At 49.8% G+C, this 22,142-nt stretch overlaps 1 protein-coding gene across 4 annotated transcripts; it reads right to left on the reverse strand.

Annotated features, from left to right (window-relative positions):
• Positions 1-1,284: 1,284 nt before the first annotated feature.
• Positions 1,285-21,102, reverse strand: EPB42 (erythrocyte membrane protein band 4.2). 4 transcript variants are annotated; one of them, XM_036299084.1, is made up of 13 exons: positions 20,834-21,065; positions 19,153-19,338; positions 18,291-18,524; positions 15,267-15,385; positions 14,267-14,371; positions 12,667-12,844; positions 11,977-12,115; positions 11,611-11,714; positions 10,579-10,821; positions 8,944-9,243; positions 5,326-5,486; positions 4,122-4,255; positions 1,285-2,143 (listed from the first exon to the last, which is right to left on the reverse strand). In XM_036299084.1, the coding sequence occupies exons 1-13, from the start codon at positions 20,841-20,843 to the stop codon at positions 1,981-1,983; spliced, it is 2,076 nt and encodes a 691-aa protein (XP_036154977.1). In that variant the 5' UTR covers positions 20,844-21,065; the 3' UTR covers positions 1,285-1,980. The 4 variants fall into 4 exon arrangements, with proteins under 4 accessions (XP_036154977.1, XP_036154986.1, XP_036155006.1 ...); XM_036299093.1 differs by lacking the exon at positions 8,944-9,243 and having other exon boundaries at positions 20,834-21,066; XM_036299102.1 differs by lacking the exons at positions 1,285-2,143; positions 4,122-4,255 and adding an exon at positions 8,172-8,325 and having other exon boundaries at positions 5,386-5,486; positions 20,834-21,102.
• Positions 21,103-22,142: the final 1,040 nt, after the last annotated feature.

The raw sequence follows: 22,142 nt of genomic DNA on the forward strand, positions 1-22,142 counted from the left end.
AGCAAGCAGTAGGCTTAGTTGCCCTGGCGATGGAGGAAGCCATGCTTCCCGCCAGCCCTGAGCCTACTGAGGTCTCCGCTCATGGCAACAAAGTTTCAATTATAGAAGACAAATCCCAGATACCTGCTTCCAGACAGCCTCCACTGGGAGCTTGGGTGGCTGGGGGTTGTGGCCAGCCTGCAAACAGCCATCAGCCCCTCACCCAGGCTGGCCACACCCTCATGGGGTGAGGGTCCCCGCTGGGGGGTCTTGGCCAGCCTGCAAACTGCCATCAGCCACTCACCCAGACTGGCCAGGCACCCCAACAGGACCCCCCTACCCTGAAGGGGGTGTGGCCAGTCTGAAAACGGCCCTCAGCCTTCACCCAGGCTGACCAGGCACCCCAGTGGGGACCCCCACACTGAAGGGGCTGTGGCCAGCCTGCAAACAGCCACCAGTCCCTCACCCAGGCTGGCCAGGCACTCCTATATAATAAAAGGGTAATATGCAAATTGACCCTAACAGCAGAACAACTGGGAATGACTGGTCACTATGACACACACTGACCATGAGGGGGCAGATGCTCAATGCAGGAGCTGCCCCCTGGTGGTCAGTGCGCTCCCACAGGGGGAGCTCTACTCAGCCACAAGTCAGACTGACAGATGCCAGTACAGCAGTCGTGGTGGGAGCCTCTCCCACCTCCTCAGCAGCACTAAGGATGTCCAACTGCAGCTTAGGCCTGCTCCCCGCTGGCAAATGGACATCCCCCAAGGGCTCCCGGGCTGCCAGAGGGATGTCTGACTGCCGGATCGGGCCTAAGCCAGCAGGTGGTCATCCCCCAAGGGGTCCCAGACTGCGAGAAAGCACAGGCTGGGCTGAGGGACCCCCCCCCCCCCCGAGTGCACAAATTTTTGTGCACTGGGCCTCTAGTTTAATTATAATTTTGTATCAGCCTGGAAGATTATATCTTGGAAACAAGGTAAACCTGTAGTTTTGCATATTCTGGTGACTTGACTTGGGCCTTATGTATATACTGCGATCTCAGCAACTTCTGCTGCCCATTCTTTTTCTTGTGTAGGTGTAATTCATCCCATCTGCCCTTCTGATGTCTCTAGGTAGAAACAGCAACAGTAGCCATTCTTTTGAGCACTAGTGAGTACTTGGGGTTGAAATTCCTAAGGCAAGAGTTTTAATTTTCCTTTATAAAGTGCCATTCTGTATATTTAACAAATGCCATAAAGAAAAAGAACTAAAGTCAAACCGAGAAAGTGCCAAAGCAACAAAATAATGTGAACAAAACAATCATTACTTTGTACAAAGGGAGTTCAGTTTTTTTTATTCTTTCTTACAGGGCCTATTTTCTATATACTTAATAATTTTAACATTACTAGACCAAATACATGTTACTGACATCAGACTTTAATTGTGGGATACTTAATACATAAAGAACTCTCATAAAACTTATCTATAGCTAAATCTAGAAGATCATTCTACTCTTAGACCCTATGTTCTGTATTTTATAACTTTGTTCAATCATCTTTGAGACTTTAAGGATAATGGTCAGGGACAGCACCGATCAATGTAATAGGGTTATCTAAAAATTCCATTTTTAGCAATTTAAAAAATATATGATTTAAATGTTAAGTTCTTTTCCTTTCCTGTAAGTGAATGAATGTGTTAGTGAGTACTAAAGTGGTTATGAAAATCCTGAACCAGAAAAATCTGAATGTACTCATCTGAGTACCTTTTTAAGGATCTCCTTTTATCACCCAAGCCCAGTAGTTTCTAAGGCAACTAGTCTTCACAGCTGCCTTAAGCTGGAATGACAGAAATGGATGTCTTTTCTGTTGATTTCTGGGAATCTAGTTTTGTTCTTGGTCACCCTCCTGCTCAGCTTGAATGGAGATTCATTTGTCTGGTAAGCAAAGTTTCCCTTCCATTTGGTTTTAGAGCATATAGATACAAGAGGATGGTGGGGGCCATGATGCTGGAGCCGCTTGTTTAAGCTGCAAGTTCAGGGGCTACCACAGTGACACTTCTGTAGTTGGTTAGGTTCTGGAACATGTTGCAGTCCATTTCCACATTGAGCCGCTGGAGCCCCACCTTCACCGGTGTGAACCAGAATTGGGTGCACAAGGTGTTTCCAGGTCGCACGGGACCTAATCTGAAATAAAGGAAAAGGCAGGTGCTAGTTCTGTCCCAGGCTGGTTGCTTTGCTGGTCCCAGTGACTCTGATCCTTTCCTACCTGAAGAGGTGGATCGTGACCTAAGTACCTTGCTGTTGAAACAGGAGGTTTTAAGGGGGTAGAAGACGGGAGCCGCCCTATGGTGAGCAGTTTCATGGGTGAGAAGAGAAATCCTATTCTAAGGGCTTCCAAGCTGCATCTGTGGTTTATCATCTGTGACTTCAGTCTGGTCCCAGTCTCTGTAACAGTATTGGGGTGTGTTTGGAAAAGCTATCACTATGGGACCCTCACACTGCTAAACACAGTGGGTATGGCAGGTGCATTGAGATGTCAATAGCCAACAGGTGGTGGTTGGAGCCTTATCAGCAGCCTCCTGGCCTGCCTGTGGGCCTTATGGTGACTGAGGGAATGGTACAGGTTTTCTTTGAGGAGCTTTGCCCCACAATTGATCTGGAAGACCACAGAAGTCTGGTTAAATCCGAACTTATTGGCAAGAATGACTCATTGAGCTTCATGAAGCTGAGGCAGTGGTTCAATACTAGACAACCTGTCAGGGACCTCAGGGACGGTACAATAGTCATCATGAACTCTAAAGTATATACTGTGTTATTCAGTGAAGGATGTAGTGGACATAATGAGAGGAGAGATGATGAAAGAAGATATTTGCAGCATTTAAAACCAACAAGGGACTAATACCTAGACTCTACAGGCCACTCCTACAAATCAACGAGGAAAAAAAGTGGGAACACCAAGAGAAAAGTGGTCAAAGACCATAGACAGGAGTAAATGGAAAAGGCTTATAAACACACGAAGAGTTAAAACAATAATGAGATAGTGCCTTATTTCCATTAGACTGGGAAAAAGAGAAAGTTGGGTATTGCTATGAGTGGAGGAATAGTAGGAATATAGAAACTGTCATGGAGTGCTGGAGGGAGTGAGGCTTCTGCAGCCATTCTGCAAACAAAGCTGATAGTACCTGGTCAAACCAGGTCACATCCTATGACTCAGCAATTCTATTCCTGGCATCTATATCCTTTCCTCCCCCACCAAAGTTTCAAACAAGTACATAAGGGGCCATCTGGAGATGTTCATTGCAGCATTATGTGTGGTGTTTGAGAGTTGGAGGTACTCTGGGTACCATCACTGTGAAGTAGAGTGGTAGGTAGCAGGGGATGTGCAGTGTGTATTATGTAGCAGAAACAATGGACTGGATATATGTGGATGGATCTTAAAAACATAGATCTGAGTGAAAAGTAAGAAAAAGAATTAGACATAACATCACTTATACAATTTAAAAATATAAGCTCATGCCATGGCCAGTGTGGCTCAGTTAGTTGGAGTGCTGTCCTGTGCACTGAATGGTCACAAGTTCGATTCCCAGTCAGGGCACATACCCTGGTGTGGGTTCAATCCCTGGTTGGGGCATGTGCGGGAGGCAATTGATCGATGTCTCTCTCACATCAATGTTTCCCTCTCCCTCGCCCTCTCGCTCTAAAATAAAGAAAAATAGAGGCTCATGAGGCAATAGTGCACATTTTACACATACTAACAAAATGATATGAAGTGTGGTTGGAACGGGAGTAGGGATAAAAGAGATTATTTAAACAAAATTCAAAATTGTGGTGGGCTTTAGTAGAATGCCGTTTTCGAGAGGCAGCCTCCCCGTGATGTTCTCTAGTACCCAGTCCTAACCCTGTCACCTGCACTCACCAACAATATTGAAGCTCTTCCGGCATGACAGGGCAGCAACCAGGGTCAGGGGGGAGCCCAAGGAGTACACGGCCTCCCACCTTCCTGTCCTCCTAGGATGAGATAGGCCCTAACCCCTTATTTCTACTTCAGGGCATGTTTTCTCTGTCTCCATGGACACACCAAAAAGACAGTTATTAACCTTGGGCCCAGTGTTTCTGACCAGTTGAGATGTGTCAGTGGGATGAGAAGCTTGTGGTCTCTTACCGGTAGCTCCTCTCTCTGTGAATGAGCCCCCTTCCGAAGATGGAGATCACACAGTCCTTCATGGGAGCATCTAGGGAGTTATGGATGCTGACCGAGGCCGAAAGAGGCTGATACTGCTCCGCTGCCTCTGGCATCTGTGGTAAGAGACACAGTACTCCTTCCCCTCCTGGGCACCCTCCCTGTACCCTCCTATCTCTGCCATCCTGACCCAAACACCACAGCTGCCTTCTTTACCCCTCTGCCTGGTCTTCCTGCATTTACCCTCACACCGGATCCATCACAGACCGTCTCTGATGGTGCCTCTCCTCCACTTAGAGACCGTGGAGGGTTTCCCATGGTCTCTGGAATAAAGCTTCGGCTGGCATTCAGAGCCCTTCATGGTCTGACCCCAACCCACTTCTCCAACCTTACTTGTTCTTCCCTTGACTAAACAACATTCAAGCCATATTGGGTGCTTTCCCATCCTCAGCACACCCCTCGGGCTCCTTTGGGCCTCTTCTACTTGCAAGGGCCTTCCCCACGTCTGCATTGGAAGCTTGCCCATTGTTCCAAGTATAAATGCCACCTTCTCCACGAAGTCTTCCTCAAACTAATCGGAGTTACTCCCCTTTACTTCACTTATCCCGTAGTGACTTTGTGGCTCTATTAAAGCATTTACATAGAAGACCAACATTGTGTCTCCCTTACGCAACTATAACCTCTTTAAGGGCATGGACCAAGTTGCATTAATTTTGGCCAGGGTAGATGTGGAAGGATGACTGGGTCAAGAGCCATAAGTCTCTAAAATGTCCCATTATTATGATCTTGGGCATGTTGCTCTCTAGGAGAGATTCCTCATCTGAATAATGGGAACAGTTCCACCACACAGGGCTTTTGAATGAAAAGAAATGAAGTGAAAATGCATTGGCCAATGTATAAAGTGCTAAATAAACACCTGCTATTATTATTATCTCTATAATTATGGAAGCTACAACTGGGGAGGACCAATCTTTACTTAACCACATAAGAAGCTGGAAGATTTAAACCTGAATAGCACATGTAAGAAGCCATCTCTTTCAAAACAAGGAGCTCTCAACATAGCACGTTCTGGTGATCCTGCAGCAGTCACCTGCACTGACGCGTGACGCCCTCTGATTCTTTCTGAAACGGGGACCTGAGCAGTAAGTATTGCATGAGAGCAATCTGGGGAAAGACTGGTGCTTACCTCAATGGCAAGGCGTGGTCTACCAATGGCGATGTCTTCCTGAGCAAAGCAGCTGAGGCTGGACTCTGAGTGCGTTGCCACAGCGGTAAGTCTGAGGAAGCTGTTCTCAGGTGGGCTTCGCGCAAAATGGGAGAAGGACAGGCCGGTGGTGATTCTCCTAACTGAGATACGTGACAGACGAGTCAGTGCAAAAAGCTGAGCGCGCGTGCCCCGGAGACAAGCAATAGTTACACACAGAATGCAGAGGAGTTGGGATCTCACTGAAGCCAGAAAGGAGCCTCATTCCTCACAGCAGTTTCAAATTTGAACTCATCCAAGAACCCATCCGTCACCGCCATCACCACCCTCACTAGCACTTTTGGCAGACCACCTCCTTGGGGTTGTGGACACAGTCCCTGTGAGCTAGAACAAGTTAAGCTCTCTGGGCCTCAGTTTCTTTGTCTAATAGTCACACCTGCCTGGTGGGATGGCTTGTGTTAAATGAGATACTGCAAATGAAGTATTTATCTCAGACCCTGCCGCACATTGTTACTGAATATGTGCTGACTTAGTTCCTTCCCATTCTCTGCTTCTTCTCTTTCCCCTTTGCAGAGAAAATAAAGCCACCCTTCATCCTTGAGGAATTCTTTCAAGCTCATGTTCCCATTCCCAAACTACAGACATAGACATCTACCCTATCTCTCACTGCTCCCCTAAGGGGGATGACGTGTCCCCACTGCGAAAGTCAAGTCCTCTGTTTTTATTTTTATTTTTAAATATATTTTATTGATTTTTTTACAGAGAGGAAGGAAGAGGGATAGAGAGCTAGAAACATCGATGAGAGAGAAACATCGATCAGCTGCCTCCTGCACACCCCCTACTGGGGATGTGCCCGCAACCCAGGTACATGCCCTTGACCGGAATCGAACCTGGGACCTTTCAGTCCACAGGCCGATGCTCTATCCACTGAGCCAAACCGGTCAGGGCAAGTCCTCCGTTTTTAAAATCTATGCTCCATCCTGACCCTACCAGTGCCTAGCTGTTTAACTTTGGGCAAATTATTTAACCTCTCTGTGTCTCGGTCTCCTCATCTGTAAAGTGGGGATAATAATGGTTCCTGCCTCATTAGGTTGTGAGGATAAATGAGGCAATGCACATATAACACTTGACACACCATGTTTGCCATTAATAAGTGCCCCAAAATGTGAGCTATAATTATTCTTCTTGTCTCTCATTTCCCAAAGAGTTGCACCATCAATTAAAACCCATCTCACCCTGGGTGGAGGTGGGCAAAGGGCATGGGGGTGGGGGAAATGGCAGACATCTCCTATAGTGTCAACAATAAAAAATTTAAATAAAAACAATAAAAGCCATGGCTGGTGTGGCTCAGTTGGTTAAGAGTCATCCCATGCACCAAAAGGTTACCGGTTTAATTCCCAGTCAGGGCACATGCCCAGGTTGCGAGTTCGATCTGTGTAGGAGAGGCAATCAATCGGTGATTCTCACATCAATGTTTCTCTCTCTCTCTCCCTTCTTCTCTCTGAAATCAATAGAAATGTATTAAAAAATAAATAAATAAGTAAAACCCATCTTCCCTGAGGTTTCAGTCTTTTGCTCTCTGATTATTTTCTTCAGCATGTAAGCAGATTTCACTTTCTCTCATCTTAAAAGAAAAACAACCAACCTCCCTCTACCCAGTGTCTCTGACTACCACCCAACCTCTCTTCTTTAAAATTTTTTTTAATTCCTCACCCAAGGATATGTTCTTACTGATTTTTAGAGAGAGAGAGGAAGGGAGAGAGAAAGACGTCGATGTGAGGGAGAAACATCAATCGGTTGCCTCTTGCACATGCCCCAACGAGGGAACTAACCCAGAGTCAGACCACTCTGCCATAGAGGCTGTTCAGCCTTGATGTCTCATGGCCCCGCTGCTGCATTGCTGGGTGCCGCCTTCCTGTCTTTGACTTCTCTGTCTCCCTGACTCTCCGCTCTTTCCCTAACTGCCCCCCAATGCTGGTGTTGCCTGTGTTTCCTCCTCACCCTCTCTTTTCACAGTCCTCCATGCCCCCTTGAGCTCACTGATGCCACGATCTGGTCTCCAACCCAGACCTTTATCTTGAATACCTGGTATGGGTTTCCTGCTGCCTACTGGCCATCTCACGGGCTTTCAGACCCAACATGCCACAAACAGAACCCATCATCTTTCCTCCCAAACCTTTCCTTCCCCATTTTCCCTATTGTAGAGGCCCACCCAAACTGGAAGCACCCCCACCCCCTCCCCACACACATACACATACATACACATATTCACAAGTTCAATCTATAGCTTCCTTAATATGTTTTCATTTGAAGTGCTGATAGTTTAGTTTGTTCTTCATTTCTTGATTATCACAAAAACCTTTTAACTTCTAATCCAGTTCCTCAACAATGGATGCACATTAGAATGATATGGGGAGCTTTAGAAAACAATCCCAATGCCAGGCCATACTTCAAATCAGTTTTATCCGACTTTGGTGGTGAGGCCCAGGTATCAGTATTTTTACAGTTCCCCAGGCGCATCCAAGATTGAGAACCACAATTTCTAATATGACCCCTTCCATTCCATTCTCCCAAAAGTTCTTTTTTAAGAATGAATTTCTAATCATATTGACCCCTGGCTCCCCACTGCGCAGAGAGCAAAACTCAACTGCTTAGCATGACCTACAAGCTCCTGCATGATCTGGCCTCATCCAGCTCTCCCCCCCCCCCCCCCCCCGCCGCTCCGCTCCCTTCCCCACCCCCTTAGAAGGGGAACATGACAGAGTGGAGAGTGGGGTGGTGATTAGGAGACTGTTGCAATAATGTAGATGCCTGCACATTGAACTCACCCAAGGAATTACAATTTTTTAAAAAATGTTTGGCTCCAACCATGGAATTTCTGATTTAATTGGTCTGGGGTGCAGGCTGACATCAAATTTCCCCAGGTGATTCTGATTGTAGGAACATTTGCGAACAACCGCTCTTGTCCAGGAAATTTCAACCCTAGAATAACATGGGGAGTGTTTTAAAAACACCAATGCCCAGACCCCACCCCAGGCCAATTAAGTAAGAATCTCTGAGAGGAAGAACCTGCACACATGCTCCTCTGCCTGGAATGCCCATGACTCACTTTTCCGGCCACCACTGTCCTGCTCACCCTTTAGGACCCAGAGCCGCTTGATTTACTTGGAGGCAGCCTGTGCTCCAGTCTGGGTGCAATGCTCCCTGCCATTCTATTCTGTTTACCTTGCCAAACACTTCTTACACTGCTGCTGTGGTCTGTGTACTTACCTTACTGCAATCAGAATTGTGGGGTGTTTTTTTTCTGTGTGAAGCACAATAACTATATATATGTGTATATATATATATATATATATATATATATATATAGAGAGAGAGAGAGAGAGAGAGAGAGAGAGAGAGAGAGAGAGAGAGGGAGAGAGGGAGAGAGAGAGAGAGAGAGAGAGAGAGAGAGAGAGAGAGAGAGAGAAAGAGAGAGAGAGAGAGAATACCAGGAGCTAGAAGCCACCCATTGAGACCTGCAGGGGGAGCCTTATGGCTGCAGTCTGCCCAGGGTGGGAACTGGGTGTCTGGGCATCTGGCAGGGCCATAGAGAGTTACCCAGGTTGGCACTGAGCGTAAGGAGCAGCTTCTCCCTCCAGAGCTCAGCAGCCAGGACGCCGTTGTAGTACACGGCCTGCACCCCAATTGCCAGCCGCACAGCCTTCTCCTGGTCACTGGGGTTCACCAGGGTCACGGAGAACTGGGCATCCCCTCTCAGGGGTAGGGAGCTGGGTGCTTCCAAGAACAGGTACAGAGGATCCGCAGTCTCGAGACTGGGAGGATGGATGCTGTTGTCTTCCCCATGCTCCAGTTTCTCTTTCTGGACTCTCTCCAGCACCTCTTTTTCTTGAAGAGATCCTGAAGAACAGGAGAAACAAAGCGGGCCTCTTACCCAGCAGGCATAGGCCCTTCTAATAGAAGCCCAGGATTAAGATTTATTTACCCACGGCTGCTCAAATGCCAAAGTCACAAGAACTTTGCAAACCTCTAAGGGCATATTTAGCTTTTTTTTTTTTTTTTTTTTTTTTAAAGTCTGTGTTCGGCACAGACACAGCATGTCCCTTCCAAGTCACTCAAGGACCGAGCTCTTTTTCAAGTGCCATGAATTTGCCCCTTGAACAGTTGGGAGAGCCAGCTTTTGGACAATTCACACTGTCTCTGAGGACAGTTTGGGAGAGACTTGAATCTTCCCTCAGTGAAGGAGTTGGAACTTATTCCCAGGGCAATGGGGGCCATGGAATGTTCTGGAGCAAGGGTGTAAGATAATTATACTGAGAGAGACACAAGTCTTAGAAAGCTCATTCTGGAAATGGAAAGTTTGGAAATGGAATAATGATGAAGAGACTGCAGGCAGGGGGTCCAGTTAGGCGACCATTGGAATATTGTGGACAAGAGATGACAAGGCCCTGGGTTACCTATAGGCAATGGGGAAGGAGATGAGGAGACAAATGTGAGAGTAATGTGGGGCAGTGAAGGGGAAAAGACAAGAGTGCAGGCCTTATTATCGGAACAAATAGGTAGACAGCGGTGCCATTAACTAATATGGAGGGAGGAACAGGTTAAGAGGGATTGGATAAGCAGGGGAGAGGAAGAACAACATCTTTTGGCAGCTGGGTTTAGTATTAAGTGTGTTGTTTTGTAGCAAAATTGGGGGCAATTTTGCCCCTCAGGAGACATTTGGGTATGTCTGGGGACACTTTTTTTTTTTTAAATATATTTTATTGATTTTTTACAGAGAGGAAGGGAGAGGGATAGAGAGTTAGAAACATCAATGAGAGAGAAACATCAATCAGCTGCCTCCTGCACACCTCCATACTGGGGATGTGCCTGCAACCAAGGTACATGCCCTTGACCGGAATTGAACTTGGGACCCTTCAGTCCGCAGGCTGACGCTCTAACCACTGAGCCAAACCGGTTAGGACTGGGGACACTTTTGTTTGTCACAACGGGTGGTGGTGGTGATTGGTGATGGAGGGGTGTTGGCATCTGGTGGGGAGAGGTCAGGAATGCTGTACAGCCCCTCACAACCAAGCGTTCCCTGGCCCCAAATGTCAAATGTCATATTGACATATATTTCTCATAGGTCAATACGAGAAATATGGTGGGGAAAGAACCGCAACTCTCCACGGCCTGCATCCCCCCTCTTTGCTATTTCAGGAGCTGAGGAGCCCGGGGCCCTCCCCTGGCCAGTACCTTCAGGGTACTTGTAGTTCTGAGTGATGTCCTCACAGCGGTCATTGCCCACACCTTTGGTGCTGATGTTGCTGCCCACATACTTAGTGTTGGAGTTGGTCAGCGCCAGTGTCCCATCCTCACAGCACTTCCAGACCACGCAGGAGGCGTTTACTGAGGCAAACATGTCTGCTACTGCGGGGGTCAGCCCCAGGATCCCCTCCTTGACCGCTCTGACCGGGACCAGATCACAGGCCTTCAGGACTAAGGGAGAGAAAGGTCAGTGGGCAAGAGGAGCCACACCCAGACCTCTGCTTGGGTCAGAGCTCCATAACCTCAGTTCCCATCCTAGACCCTATTTTCCCTCCCCGGGGATTAAGGTCAGAGATGGGCACTAAGCAGGGTTTCTAAGAGGGCGTGCAGAGGTGAAACAATGTTTAGTGACAGTAATTTTGGTAATGGTCGGTGGCAGGAGCCCTCTCAGAAACTGGACAGGCAGAACCCCAGAGAAACATAGTACACAGGCGTTCCTAAGCCAGCTGTGCTATGGATGTGATAGGAATAGGTCACTGTTCTGTTGCTGGGGAAGGAAGAACCATCTTTTTATGGATCCTAAAGACCTTTCCTGAGCTTAAATCCAGACTCCTTCTATGAGCTTGAACCTATTTTGATTCCCTCTTCATCCATACCCAGAATCTCAGAAACCCCATGACAAGCCCCTGACCCGCAAATCTACCAGCTCCCTTCAGGCCCTCTGCCTTTCACCGAGGCCCAGCTCTCTCACCTGCTGCTCTGAGGTGGGGCGCGTCTCCCCACAGCCCGGGGCTGAGATGGCTGACACCTTTGTCCCCTTGAGCCCCCTGGCAACAGGTCGGCATTCTGCCAGCCACTACCATTCTCTCCACTCTTCTTGCTTTAGGGAATGCAAACCCCTTTTGGACCACCTGTTGTTCCTGTTTCCTCTCCAAGGGACTCCTTCAGCCCAGGCACTCTGTGCAGCCCAGGGTGGTCCTGACCCCCCCCCCCCCCCCCCCCCGCCCCCTCAGGTTTTACCTGCACCTCCCTTAGGAGCACTTGGGTACAGAGTCTGCCATCCACCGTAACCCGGGGGCAAATCAGGCCGGGTCATCCAGCACTCTGTGGAAGTCTGGAAGATCCTGAAGGTTGCAAAAGAGCAATTTAAGTGCCAGAAAGAGTCTGGAGGAGGTTCTAGAAATAGCAGTTGCTGTTGCCATGGGGATGGGAGTTGCTGTGTAAAAGTGGCCGTAACACCAGGAAGGAGCGTGCACGCCACGACTGACCCTCAGCGTCCTGCCTCCTCTCAGAGCCTGGGCCACTCGGGGTGGTGGGTTCCCATGGGGCTGGGGCCCAGGTTTGGAGCCCTTCCAGTCCGAGACTTCATCCCCTTGGGCTGCTCACCAGATCCGGCCTCGCTGGCCCTCTCCGTTCTGCAGGCCCTCCTCGGTGTAGTACTCGTCCACCAGCAGGCCCCCGCCAGTGCCCTGGGCGGAGGAGAACGTGGTCACGACGCGCGCAGGGATCCCCAGACTTCGAAGCACTGCGTGGAAGGGGCAGAGTCAGAGGGGCCACAGGGCCTGGTGGGTGTTGGGGTACGGCTAGTGTTTTCAGGGTCTCTTCTGGGCAGGCAGTGTCTTAAATGCCAGGTGACGGCGTGGAACGACGAGGGGCACATGCACGGGAAGTTAGAACTGACAGCCGGCACAGGACCTCGAAAGGCCAGGAAATGCGGTGCACACAAGCCACCCGGCAGGCGGAGCCCACGGAGCGCTGCAGGCTCGCTCTACTGGGGGAGCGGCAGCGGGAGTTTCGGGTGAAAGTGAGTTTGGGCGCAGAGTTCCCCAGATGGGCCCAACTTGGCCGAGCGGGAACCGGAGCAGAAGCTGGTCAGGAGGAGCCGCCCTGAGCAAATACTGCGTTCTTGGCCAGAGGGTGCCCCTGCGCCCGCTATGGATGCGATGGAGGGGAGGGAAGGCGGCTGGTGGGGCAGTACCTGCTTTTGGAGACGTCTCTCCCACAGGGGGGCCACCGGGCAACCCGACAGGAAGACACTCTACTCTGTACGGTGGTCAAGGTGAGCCCGATCCGTACCTGTGCAAGCAACAGCGGCCAGCACCCAGGCCTGGCCCTCGTACACAGGCCGCCCCCGGCCCGTGCACCACTGCCGCAGGACGGGCGCGCTGCCCCTGCGCTTGCTCAGCAAGGCCCCCTCCTGGGCAGCCTGGGTCTGCGGGGTGGGCAGGACACTCTTCTCCTTGAGAGCATGCAGCTGTTTGGGGAAACACGTGGCTGTTACGTGAGTCCCAGGATGGTCAGCTTCCGGGGTGGGGTGGCGTGGGGTGGCGGTGAGCGGGTGAGGTGAGGGTGAGAGGGTAAAGTGGGGTGGGGAGTGAGGAGGGCTCATCGCAGTTTTCCAAGGGTGGTGAACAGTCCATCTGCATCAGAATTACCTGGACCATGTTAAACCTGCAAATTCCGCACTAGCTCACTGGGTTATAATATTTGGGGTGGGGGTGGGGGGGCGCTGGGAGGAGTCCAGGAACCGATTTTTTTTTAATTTATTTTAAATTGATTTCAGAAAGGAAGGGAGGGAGAGAGGGAGATAGCAAATCAATGATGAGAATCATTGATCAGCTGTCTCCTGCACGCCCCCTACTGGGGATCAAGCCTGCAACCCAGCATGTGCCCTGACTGGAAATGGCACCTCCTGGTGCATAGGTCCACTCTCAACCACAGAGCCTTGCCGGCTGGGGCAGGAATCCACCTCTTTAACAAGTCCCCTAGAAGCCAGGAGTTTGCGACCACACTGGCAAAGAAAGCCACAGAGCAGCGTGAGAGCGCCCCCCACTGGGGGCTGGGTTCCCGGCTCCTTCACTTGCCGGCCCTGATGCCTGGGAGGGTGTTGGCCCTCCTATCCTACCCTTCCTCCTCCTCACAGGCTGGCTCTGCCCCTCACCACATCTTCAGAGGGGAGCCCCGTGGAACCAGAGGAAGTGGCGACACATCACTCTGTGAAAGGACTTTGAGGAACAACAGGAAAGCAGCAAGCTGCCATCATGGTCTGCGTGTCCTTGGGAATAATTTACAAATAAAAACAAGTCCCGCCCTAACTGGTTTGGCTCAGTGGATGATAGAGCGTCGGCCTGTGAACTGAAAGGTCCCAGGTTCGATTCCGGTCAAGGGCATGTACTGTGGTTGCGGGCACATCCCCAGTAGGAGGTGTGCAGGAGGCAGCTGATTGATGTTTCTCTCCCATGGATGTTTCTGACTCTCTGTCCCTCTCCCTTCCTCTCTGTAAAAAATCAATAAAATATATTTTAAAAAAAACAAAAACAAAAACAAACAAACAAAAAAAACAAGTCCCTCTGGCCACCTTAGCCGCTGAGTAAGATGGACCCCACTCCCTGCCTTCCAGAGGCCTGGGCCTCCAGTTTGGGCTGGGGGAGGGGTGCTCTGAGGACACCCAGGCCAGGTTGAGTCCTCGCTGGCTTGTCCTGGAGGATGGTACCTCCCTTTGTTTTTCTCCCCCTGTGGCTGCTACTGTCCTCCCCTCCGCACTCATGCCCTTCTCCAGGGACTATCCCCCACTCCCTGGGAAGAGGGACTATTTGTGTTTTGAAGGTACTCAGGGCCGTAGGGGGGGGGGGGGCAGCTCTGTTAGAGGGCTCCCGCTTCCCCTCCTCGCACTCACCACCGCGCCCAAAATGCGGGCCACATGCGCAGGGTTGCCCCACTCCTCCACCTGCTCGTCCATGCTCAGCAAGTCCAGGCTGAGATCCAAGACATCCCCCTCAAACTGTAAGGACCACACAGAGCAGTGATGAAGGGTCTCCATCCCACAATTCAGCCCCATCACCTTGTCCTTCTCTTAGACTCAGGCTTCCCTCCGTCCTCCCTTGCCTTGTCTCCCCCCTCCCCCCCCCCTTCCGCCCCGTGCCCCTTGGTCCCGGTGCCTGGCAGTCCAATCCTTTGCCTGTTCTGTTATTCGACTCCCCCGATAAGGTGTGAATGCTTGAAGACCAGGGCTGTGTTGTTTCCTTTCATTTCTATCTTTATCCATTTAGTGCACTCCTACCGCTCCTGCTAGCACCGACCCACGTGCAGAGGATACCAAGGCAGCTCCTGCTCTTGCAAAGCCCACAGTGAGCAGCGGAGGGGGACCCTAGCCACTTAGACTACAGGTCTCAGCAACGTGGCCAGGGCTCTAGGAGGGATGCCAACGCAGAGCAGCGAGCACAGTAGAGATTCACTCTGCCTTTGGGGCTGAGGAAGCTTTCAGAGGGTCTTAACAGATGGGTAGGAGCTTCCCAGGTGATAACGAAGGGAAGCTATTGCAATGGGGGGCGGGGGGGACATTCAGGGGCTGGCTGGTCGGGAGCTGGAGCACGGGCGGCTCTCGGAGAAAGGAAAGCGGTGGCCTGTCTGTGAAGGGTCTGTGTGTCGTTCAGGGGCTGGGTTTATATCCTGTAGACAGTGGGAGTTTAACAGAGGGCTTTGGTTGGTGTGATCTTTAAGAAGATAACTCTGGGACCTGTGGAGGGTGGTCTGATATGGCCCTGGGGAAAGAGAGGTTCAACATGGCTGAAATGTCCTAAACATGTTGCTTTTGGGCCTGCCATCTCTGTCTGGCCTGAGCACTAACGGTTACGGGGCAAGCACTGTCCCTTCACCTTCCCCAGAGGCCCCTGTACCTGGCCAAAGTCCCAGGACTCTTCCTGGATGCAGTCAGCCGTGCCCAGGTAGATGAGGCCGTTCTGGTTCAACAAGTACTCACAGCGTTGAGCCTCATTCTCCAGGAACACAGCATCCTCTGGGGAGAGGCAGGCAGGAATGAGGGCCTGTGGGGTGCTAGGCCTGCTCTCCACATCCTGGCCTCTGGCCCTCCCTGCCCAGGTCAGTTTGGACTGTACGTCTCCCCTTCAGCTCTGGGCTTAATGAGGACTGAGGGAGGACTTCCTCTTTTCACTGCCCCCTCTGGGACCTGGCCTCCTGTCTGGTGGAGAGAGGGGGCAGGGGGCAGACTTTCTGTGTCAGCCAAGGTGGCCTTCATGGTCAGCCAGGAACAAGCCAACCCTAAAAATCCTACTCGTTCCCAGAGACATGTGCAACCCGAGTGCTACCATCCCAAGAGAATGTGCCAGCAGCCCAGGGAGCTTCCCAGTGGGCCTGTTATATCTCTCTCCCAAGTTCAATTTAAACAAAATAGTGTTTAGAAAAAAACAATACAACATAGGTTGACGGGGGGAGCAGAAGGGAAGAGCAGCATTTGGCAAGACAGGGTGAGAGGGAGCAGTGGGGCTGGCAAAGAGAAAGACAGAGCATTGGCTTTCTGCCTGCGGGTGTCCAAGGAGGTCTAGGACTCCCACGGTCTCTTGTTGGTGCCCCTCCTGCTGTCCGCATCCAAGGGTTGGGCTGGGAAGGAGGATGGGGGCTTTGAAGAGTCCACTGCCCACTCTGGGAAGCCGGGAGTGCTGGGGGATCTGCTCTGCTTCCCAAGTGTCTCTCTGCACCTGGTGCTGGGGGTGAAGTCGCGGGGGGGGGGGGGTATTAGACTGGTTCCTGGGGACAAGCAGGAGAAAAAGATTTCCAACCCCCCCGCCAGGCATCCATCTGGGGTGGGGGTGCTCAAAGCAACAGAAGGGTAGGATATTAGCCATCAGGAAGCCCTAAAATCAGAGCATATGCCCAAGGAGCCCTCGACTCCTGTTCCTCTATCCCAAGTACATTCTATGAAGTCAGCTGGACACCCCTTCTTTGGAAGTCACTTCAAACTGAAGTGTTTGGCCCGGGTTGCAGGGCTCTGGGAAATACCTGATCAGAGCTCAGGTAGCACTATGCTCCTGTCCTCTGCTTGGGTGCAGCCTCCCTTTGATAAGTTCCCTGCTTATGAATATGGCTCTGACTTTCATTCTAGGATGTAAAATTCCCTTTGGAATTTAGGAAAGCCCCATCCCCAGGTATCCAGGATGAGACTGAGTCCCAGACAATCTCTGAAAATCTCTTACTCACCTCGCAGTGAGCAGAGCAAACAATACACTCCTGCTCAGATGGACACATGCACCTACACACACAGACACACACACACACACACACAGACACACACACACCTACACACACATACCTACACACACCCACACACCCACCCACCCACACACACACACACCCCTACACACACACACCTACACACACACACACACACACACACACACCTACACACACCCACACCCACACACACACCTACACACACACACACACACCCCTACACACACATACCTACACACACCCACACACACACACACCCACCCACCCCCACACACACACAGACACCTACACCTACACATACCTACACACACACCTACACACACACCTACACACACACCTACACACACACCTACACACACACCTACACACACACACAGGCTGTCCCTACAAGCCAACCATGACTAGATGTTAGTTCCTATCCATTATTCCACCTATCCACCCTGCTAAGCACAAAGAGAGCCTTGAACTGAGGAAGGAAGGGGGATTGGAGACTAGAGAAGTAGAAATAGGGAGCCAGTGGGGATTCAGGTGCTACATGAAGAGGGAGTCAGGAACTAGAGATGGGGCTGCAGGAACCTGGGAAGATTTCTTCAAATTTCCTCCCATTTCCCATCCCTGCCTTGTAAGGAGGCCCCTTCAGGGAGACCAAAGTATTAAGGTGGGTGGTAGCAGATTTTAAACGCGAAGACAGCAAACTCACTCTCAAATTGGCCCACATCTGCTGGGACACATACTCTTCACTTCCTTCACAGCTTTGCCCTTGCCCTGGCCTCCTTCTTTTTCCCTACCTAAACAAAACTTGCTTTATCCCAGAGGGGCGGGGGAAGGAAAGACAGACTCAATAGTCAGAAGAATAGATGCCCTGTTGGCTCCTGTTGGGGCCAAATACCGATGAGCTCTTCTAGAGGAAATAGCTCCAACAGCCTGGGCTGATCTTTGCCAGAGGTGGCCGCTGGTTGGGCAGCAGGAAAGCCCACCCATTGGGCGCTGAGCTACAGGAGGCCAGCCCTGGAATTTGAGGCGCAAGTGGGATATTTCCAGGCCTCAGTATGGAGAGAACCCAGCAGTCTTCAGTAGTAAGAACAGAAGAAACAAGTGGAGAGAAGCAGGACAGATTTACTGTGAGGCTGATGGAACTGAAGCTTTGGGGCCCCTCACTAGCACAGACCCCCTTCAGGCCCTAGGAGGGACCTTAGCAATTCAAAATTTTGTATTCTCTTTTTTTAAAAGAGGGTTCCCCAAATTATATAAACCTGTTTTCACAAAACCTGGATTCACCTAGAGATAGTCTATGGGAGGGCAGGGAGGTAACAGAGCAGCTTATCCCTAAGTTCTTGCCCTTTTACAATAAAGAGCAGCTCTCCCGGGGTCATCTCTGACTCGTATCTCCTATGACCAAATAGCCTGAGCCAACGCCAGAGTTTGGTGGTGAGATGAGCCTTTGCTTTCAGTGGGGAGCCCCAGGCTGCTTCTGCCCAGGGTGACACCAAAACAGGACTCTGGATCTGAGAGGCCATTCATCTAGGAAGCAGACTCCCCAAGAACGAGTGCTGGTGCTGCCCTCAGAGGGAGTTGTCCACTGGGGACTGGGGCAGGCGCTCCCTGCCTGAGCTGCACCCATCCTGTACCTTGAGGACCCTGTGCAGGCCAGGCTGACCCAAGTCCAAACTTACCTCGAACCCAGGGGTTAAAGAGCAAGGTGAACTGGCCTAGGAGGTGTGGCTTCCTGCGTGAGACCTGCAGCAGGAGTGAGTAGTGCCCAATGACCGCATCGGAGGGCGTGGTCACAGAGATGGTCCAGGACTGGGCATCTCTCTCCTCCACCACCGCACTCCAACTCTTCCGGTTCCCCAGACTGGAAATTGGGAAGGTGGCTTGGGTCCTGTTGGCCTTGGAAGGCTGCTCTCCTGCAGTCACAAATGACCAGACGAATGTGTCATTGGGACCACTTGGTCACAACTGAGTAATAGAGTCAAGTATAACAAAGTTGGAGCAGTTAAAAAATTAGTTTGGGAGGAGAATAAGAGGCCCATCCATTAATGGAAGGCAATAGAAGATGATGGGAGCACTCAAGTTCTCTTGTGCCCATGGACCTACATTTAGACATTTTATAGTCTATGAAATGGGCATGGTAATAATACCTGCTTCCGGGTGTCAATGTGAGGTCTTAATGAGATATTGCATGTTAATCCCTTGGCCGAATATCTGACATGTGGTACAGATCCAATAAATAGTAACAATTAAATATGATATTCAGCAGGGATTAGATCCCCTTCAGGCTTTTCTACAGAACTGATATTATATTTGCAACTAAAAGGAACCCCCTAGTGATAATGCTGCGAAGCAACTTCTGAATCATATTAAACAAGACTTATTGTGTACATTATCTTCTCTTCACAACAGCCCTGCTGGGTGGGCAAAACTTCTTGAGGTCCAGGTACCATGTAGGTCATTTGTCCCTTAGTTCCCTGAGTGGGTGATGGGAAAGAACCCTCCAGTCCTGCTGCCAAAGGGGCCCAGGCCTGCTCCACTCACCAGTTTGTGCAATGAAAGCCACCTTTTTTAGGGCAGGCAGATATGCATGGACTGGAGCCCGGAAGTGCAGCCTGATGGTGAAGGGCTGTCCCCTCCTCACAACTAGGCGCCTGGAGCTGATGTCCTTGGTATGGTGCTCCTCATTGTTTCTTGCTGCCTGGAAGTCGCAGCTCTTGATCCCCAGGGCTGTGTGGAAAGAGAGAAAACACGGAGACTAGGCAATTGTGACAAGTAAGTAAAAGCAGAGACTCAGGAGTCAGCAAGACCAGGGTTCAAAAATTCTTGGCTCAACTTACTAGTTTGCTAAGGCAAATAACTTAACTACTATGACCCTCAATTTTCTCTTCCTTAGAGTGGTCACTCCTCCTTGCAGGGTTGTGGAGATGAAATAAAGTGATATATATGTATGTATATATATATACAGTAGTCCTCCCCACCCCCTTATCCCTAGGGGATACATGCCAAGACGCCAGTGGATGCTTGAAACTGCAAATAGTACAAAATCCTATAGAATACCAGAAATTTTCAACCGGTGTGCAATAAGAATTTTTTAAATGTGCAAAACCTGACTGTTTAGTCAGGGGCATTGACCTCTTTCCCCTTAAATTGTCAAAGAAAAAAGTGAAAACAGCCAGCACAACAATAGCCGTCCAGTGTGAATAAACAAAAATTATACCTAATTTTTGTTAGATCGGCAAAAAATATATTTTTGGTGTGCCACAGAATTTTATAATTAGTTTATATGTGCCATGTGATGAAAAAGGTTGAAAATTGCTGCTATATACTATATTTTTCCTATACATACACACATGATAAAGTTTAATTTATAAATTTGTCACAATTAGAAATGAACAGTAACAATAATAAAATAGAACAATTATAATAATATACTGTAATAAAAGTTATGTGAGTGGTTTGGGGCCATTCGTAAGTAAAATAAGGGTTAGTTGCATGCAAGCACTGTGATACCACAAAAGTCTCTCTGAGAACCGAGATGGCTACTAAGTGACTAAGGGGTGGGTAGCATATGCCATGAGTACACTGGACGAGGGGATGCTTCACATCCCAGGAAGCGCACTGTGTGGGATTTCATCATGCTGCTCAGAGTGGCCCACAACCTAAAACGTAAGGATTGTTTACTGCTGGAATTTTACATTTAATATTTCCAGATCACAGTTGACCATGGTAACTGAAACCACAAAAGTGAAAACATTGATGGGGGGACTACTGTAATACACTTAGCTTAGGGTCAGACACATAAGTCCCATTAAATGAAACTGATTATTATTGTTGTTAATAATAAGAGCAGTGCTTGTTCTCATTGTTGACCCCTTTTCTTGTCCCAATCCTGAAGCAATGAATAAAATCCAGAATCTTGCTCACCTCTACTCCTATTTTCTACGCATATGATCCTGGGACAAGACTATAAATCCATGTTAGCCATTCTCACCATCTTACCACCATCAATTATGACCACAAACTTACTGCCACAACCTACTCTGTTGCTACTGCATAGCCCCACCCGCATCACCACCTCCACTACAGCACCCATTACCACTCCTCAACATAGTCACGCCACCCGTCACCTCCACCACCATCCTACTTCCTTTCATGAAAACACACAGTGATGGTGGGGCCACTGACAGTCCAGCAAGCCCCATGGAGAGTTGGCGTGGCTCACCCTGTCCCATGGATGCAGGCTGCCCTTATCCACTTGGCCACAGGAAGTGTCTGTCTTGAACTGTTGCTTGGGGCTTCCTCTCTGAATCTGTCTTCCAGACAAAAAAATAATGGAGGTACTTTTGTTGGCTTAAGAATCTATAAATAGTGGCGTTTCCTTCTGCTTCTCTTGTGAGCTCCCTGACAAGTTACTTCTCTCCTGTTCCCTCCCGACTGGTATCTCTTGAACCAGCTGTTGGGAGTTACCATTTTTTCATTTTATCTCTTGAGCCAGGAGGCCCAGGCAGGGTATGCCTGGCAGGCTGGAGTGGGAAAGATCTGCCATCTGAAGAATCCTGGGAGAAACCTCTAAGTCTGGTGCTCCAGTGGCCTCAGGCGACCCTCTGAGATGTTACCTGGAGGACACTGAACGACTCTGGAAGAGATGACTCCACAAATAGGAAGCCCACATCCAACCCCAAATCTCAGGCCCTAAACATAGCACGGGCTGTAAGTTGCTAGATGTTTGTGGGCTGTTTTTTTTTTTTTAATATATTTTATTGATTTTTTTACAGAGAGGAAGGGAGAGGGATAGAGAGCTAGAAACATCGATGAGAGAGAAACATCGACCAGCCGCCTCCTGCACACCCCCCACTGGGGATGTGCCCGCAACCAAGGTACGTGCCCTTGACCAGAATCGAACCTGGGACTTTTCAGTCCACAGGCCGACGCTCCATCCACTGAGCCAAACCGGTTTGGCTTTGTGGGCTGTTTTGATAATACAAAGAGAGAACATGCTTGGGACTCATCTGTGTGAAAGAGATAAGGAGGTAGAATTTGCTGGTGAAAAATAAATGTCCTGAAAGCAGAAGCCAGAGCCCAAACTCTTCTGAGCCTGTGTGGTCTGGGGCTCTCTATCAGAGGGTGTGGAACTATCTTGGGATGCAGAGCCCCTTTTTTTTTTCTTGTTCTACTTGTCTAGTCACAGAGGAGACAAGACACAGGAGAGGATCTCCTATTTGGCTGCATTTGACCTTCTACAGCCCAGCTATATATTGGGCTTCTGAAACTGTCACCAGAAGCATTCTCAGGGCAGCTCTACTGGCCTGCTTGCATGTGGGCTATCTGTAGAAGGATATAAAAGAAACAGCAAAGAACAATGGTTGCCTGTGGGAGGAGAACTGGCGGTCGGGGGGGAGGGGGGGTGTCATACGGGGATTTTTCTGCTGTTGGCTCTTTTATACTTTTAAAACTTTAAACCATTGCCCATTTGGAGAATCTTATAAAAAAAATGAAGCTGCTGCCTTCTCACTCCCCACCCCCCAAAAAAG

The sequence above is a fragment of the Myotis myotis genome, unplaced genomic scaffold (genome assembly GCF_014108235.1).
Source record: "Myotis myotis isolate mMyoMyo1 unplaced genomic scaffold, mMyoMyo1.p scaffold_m19_p_1, whole genome shotgun sequence".
In the NCBI taxonomy this organism is placed as follows: Eukaryota; Metazoa; Chordata; class Mammalia; order Chiroptera; family Vespertilionidae; genus Myotis; species Myotis myotis.

Bases quoted from the DNA above. Each gene is read 5' to 3' on its own strand.
- EPB42 (XM_036299084.1), bottom strand. The intron at 14,372-15,266 runs GTACAGGGGCCT...TGGTCCTTACAG, and splicing joins AGTCCTGGGACTTTGGCCAG to TTTGAGGGGGATGTCTTGGA. The intron at 9,244-10,578 runs GTACTGGCCAGG...CCTGTTCTTCAG, and splicing joins GAACTACAAGTACCCTGAAG to GATCTCTTCAAGAAAAAGAG.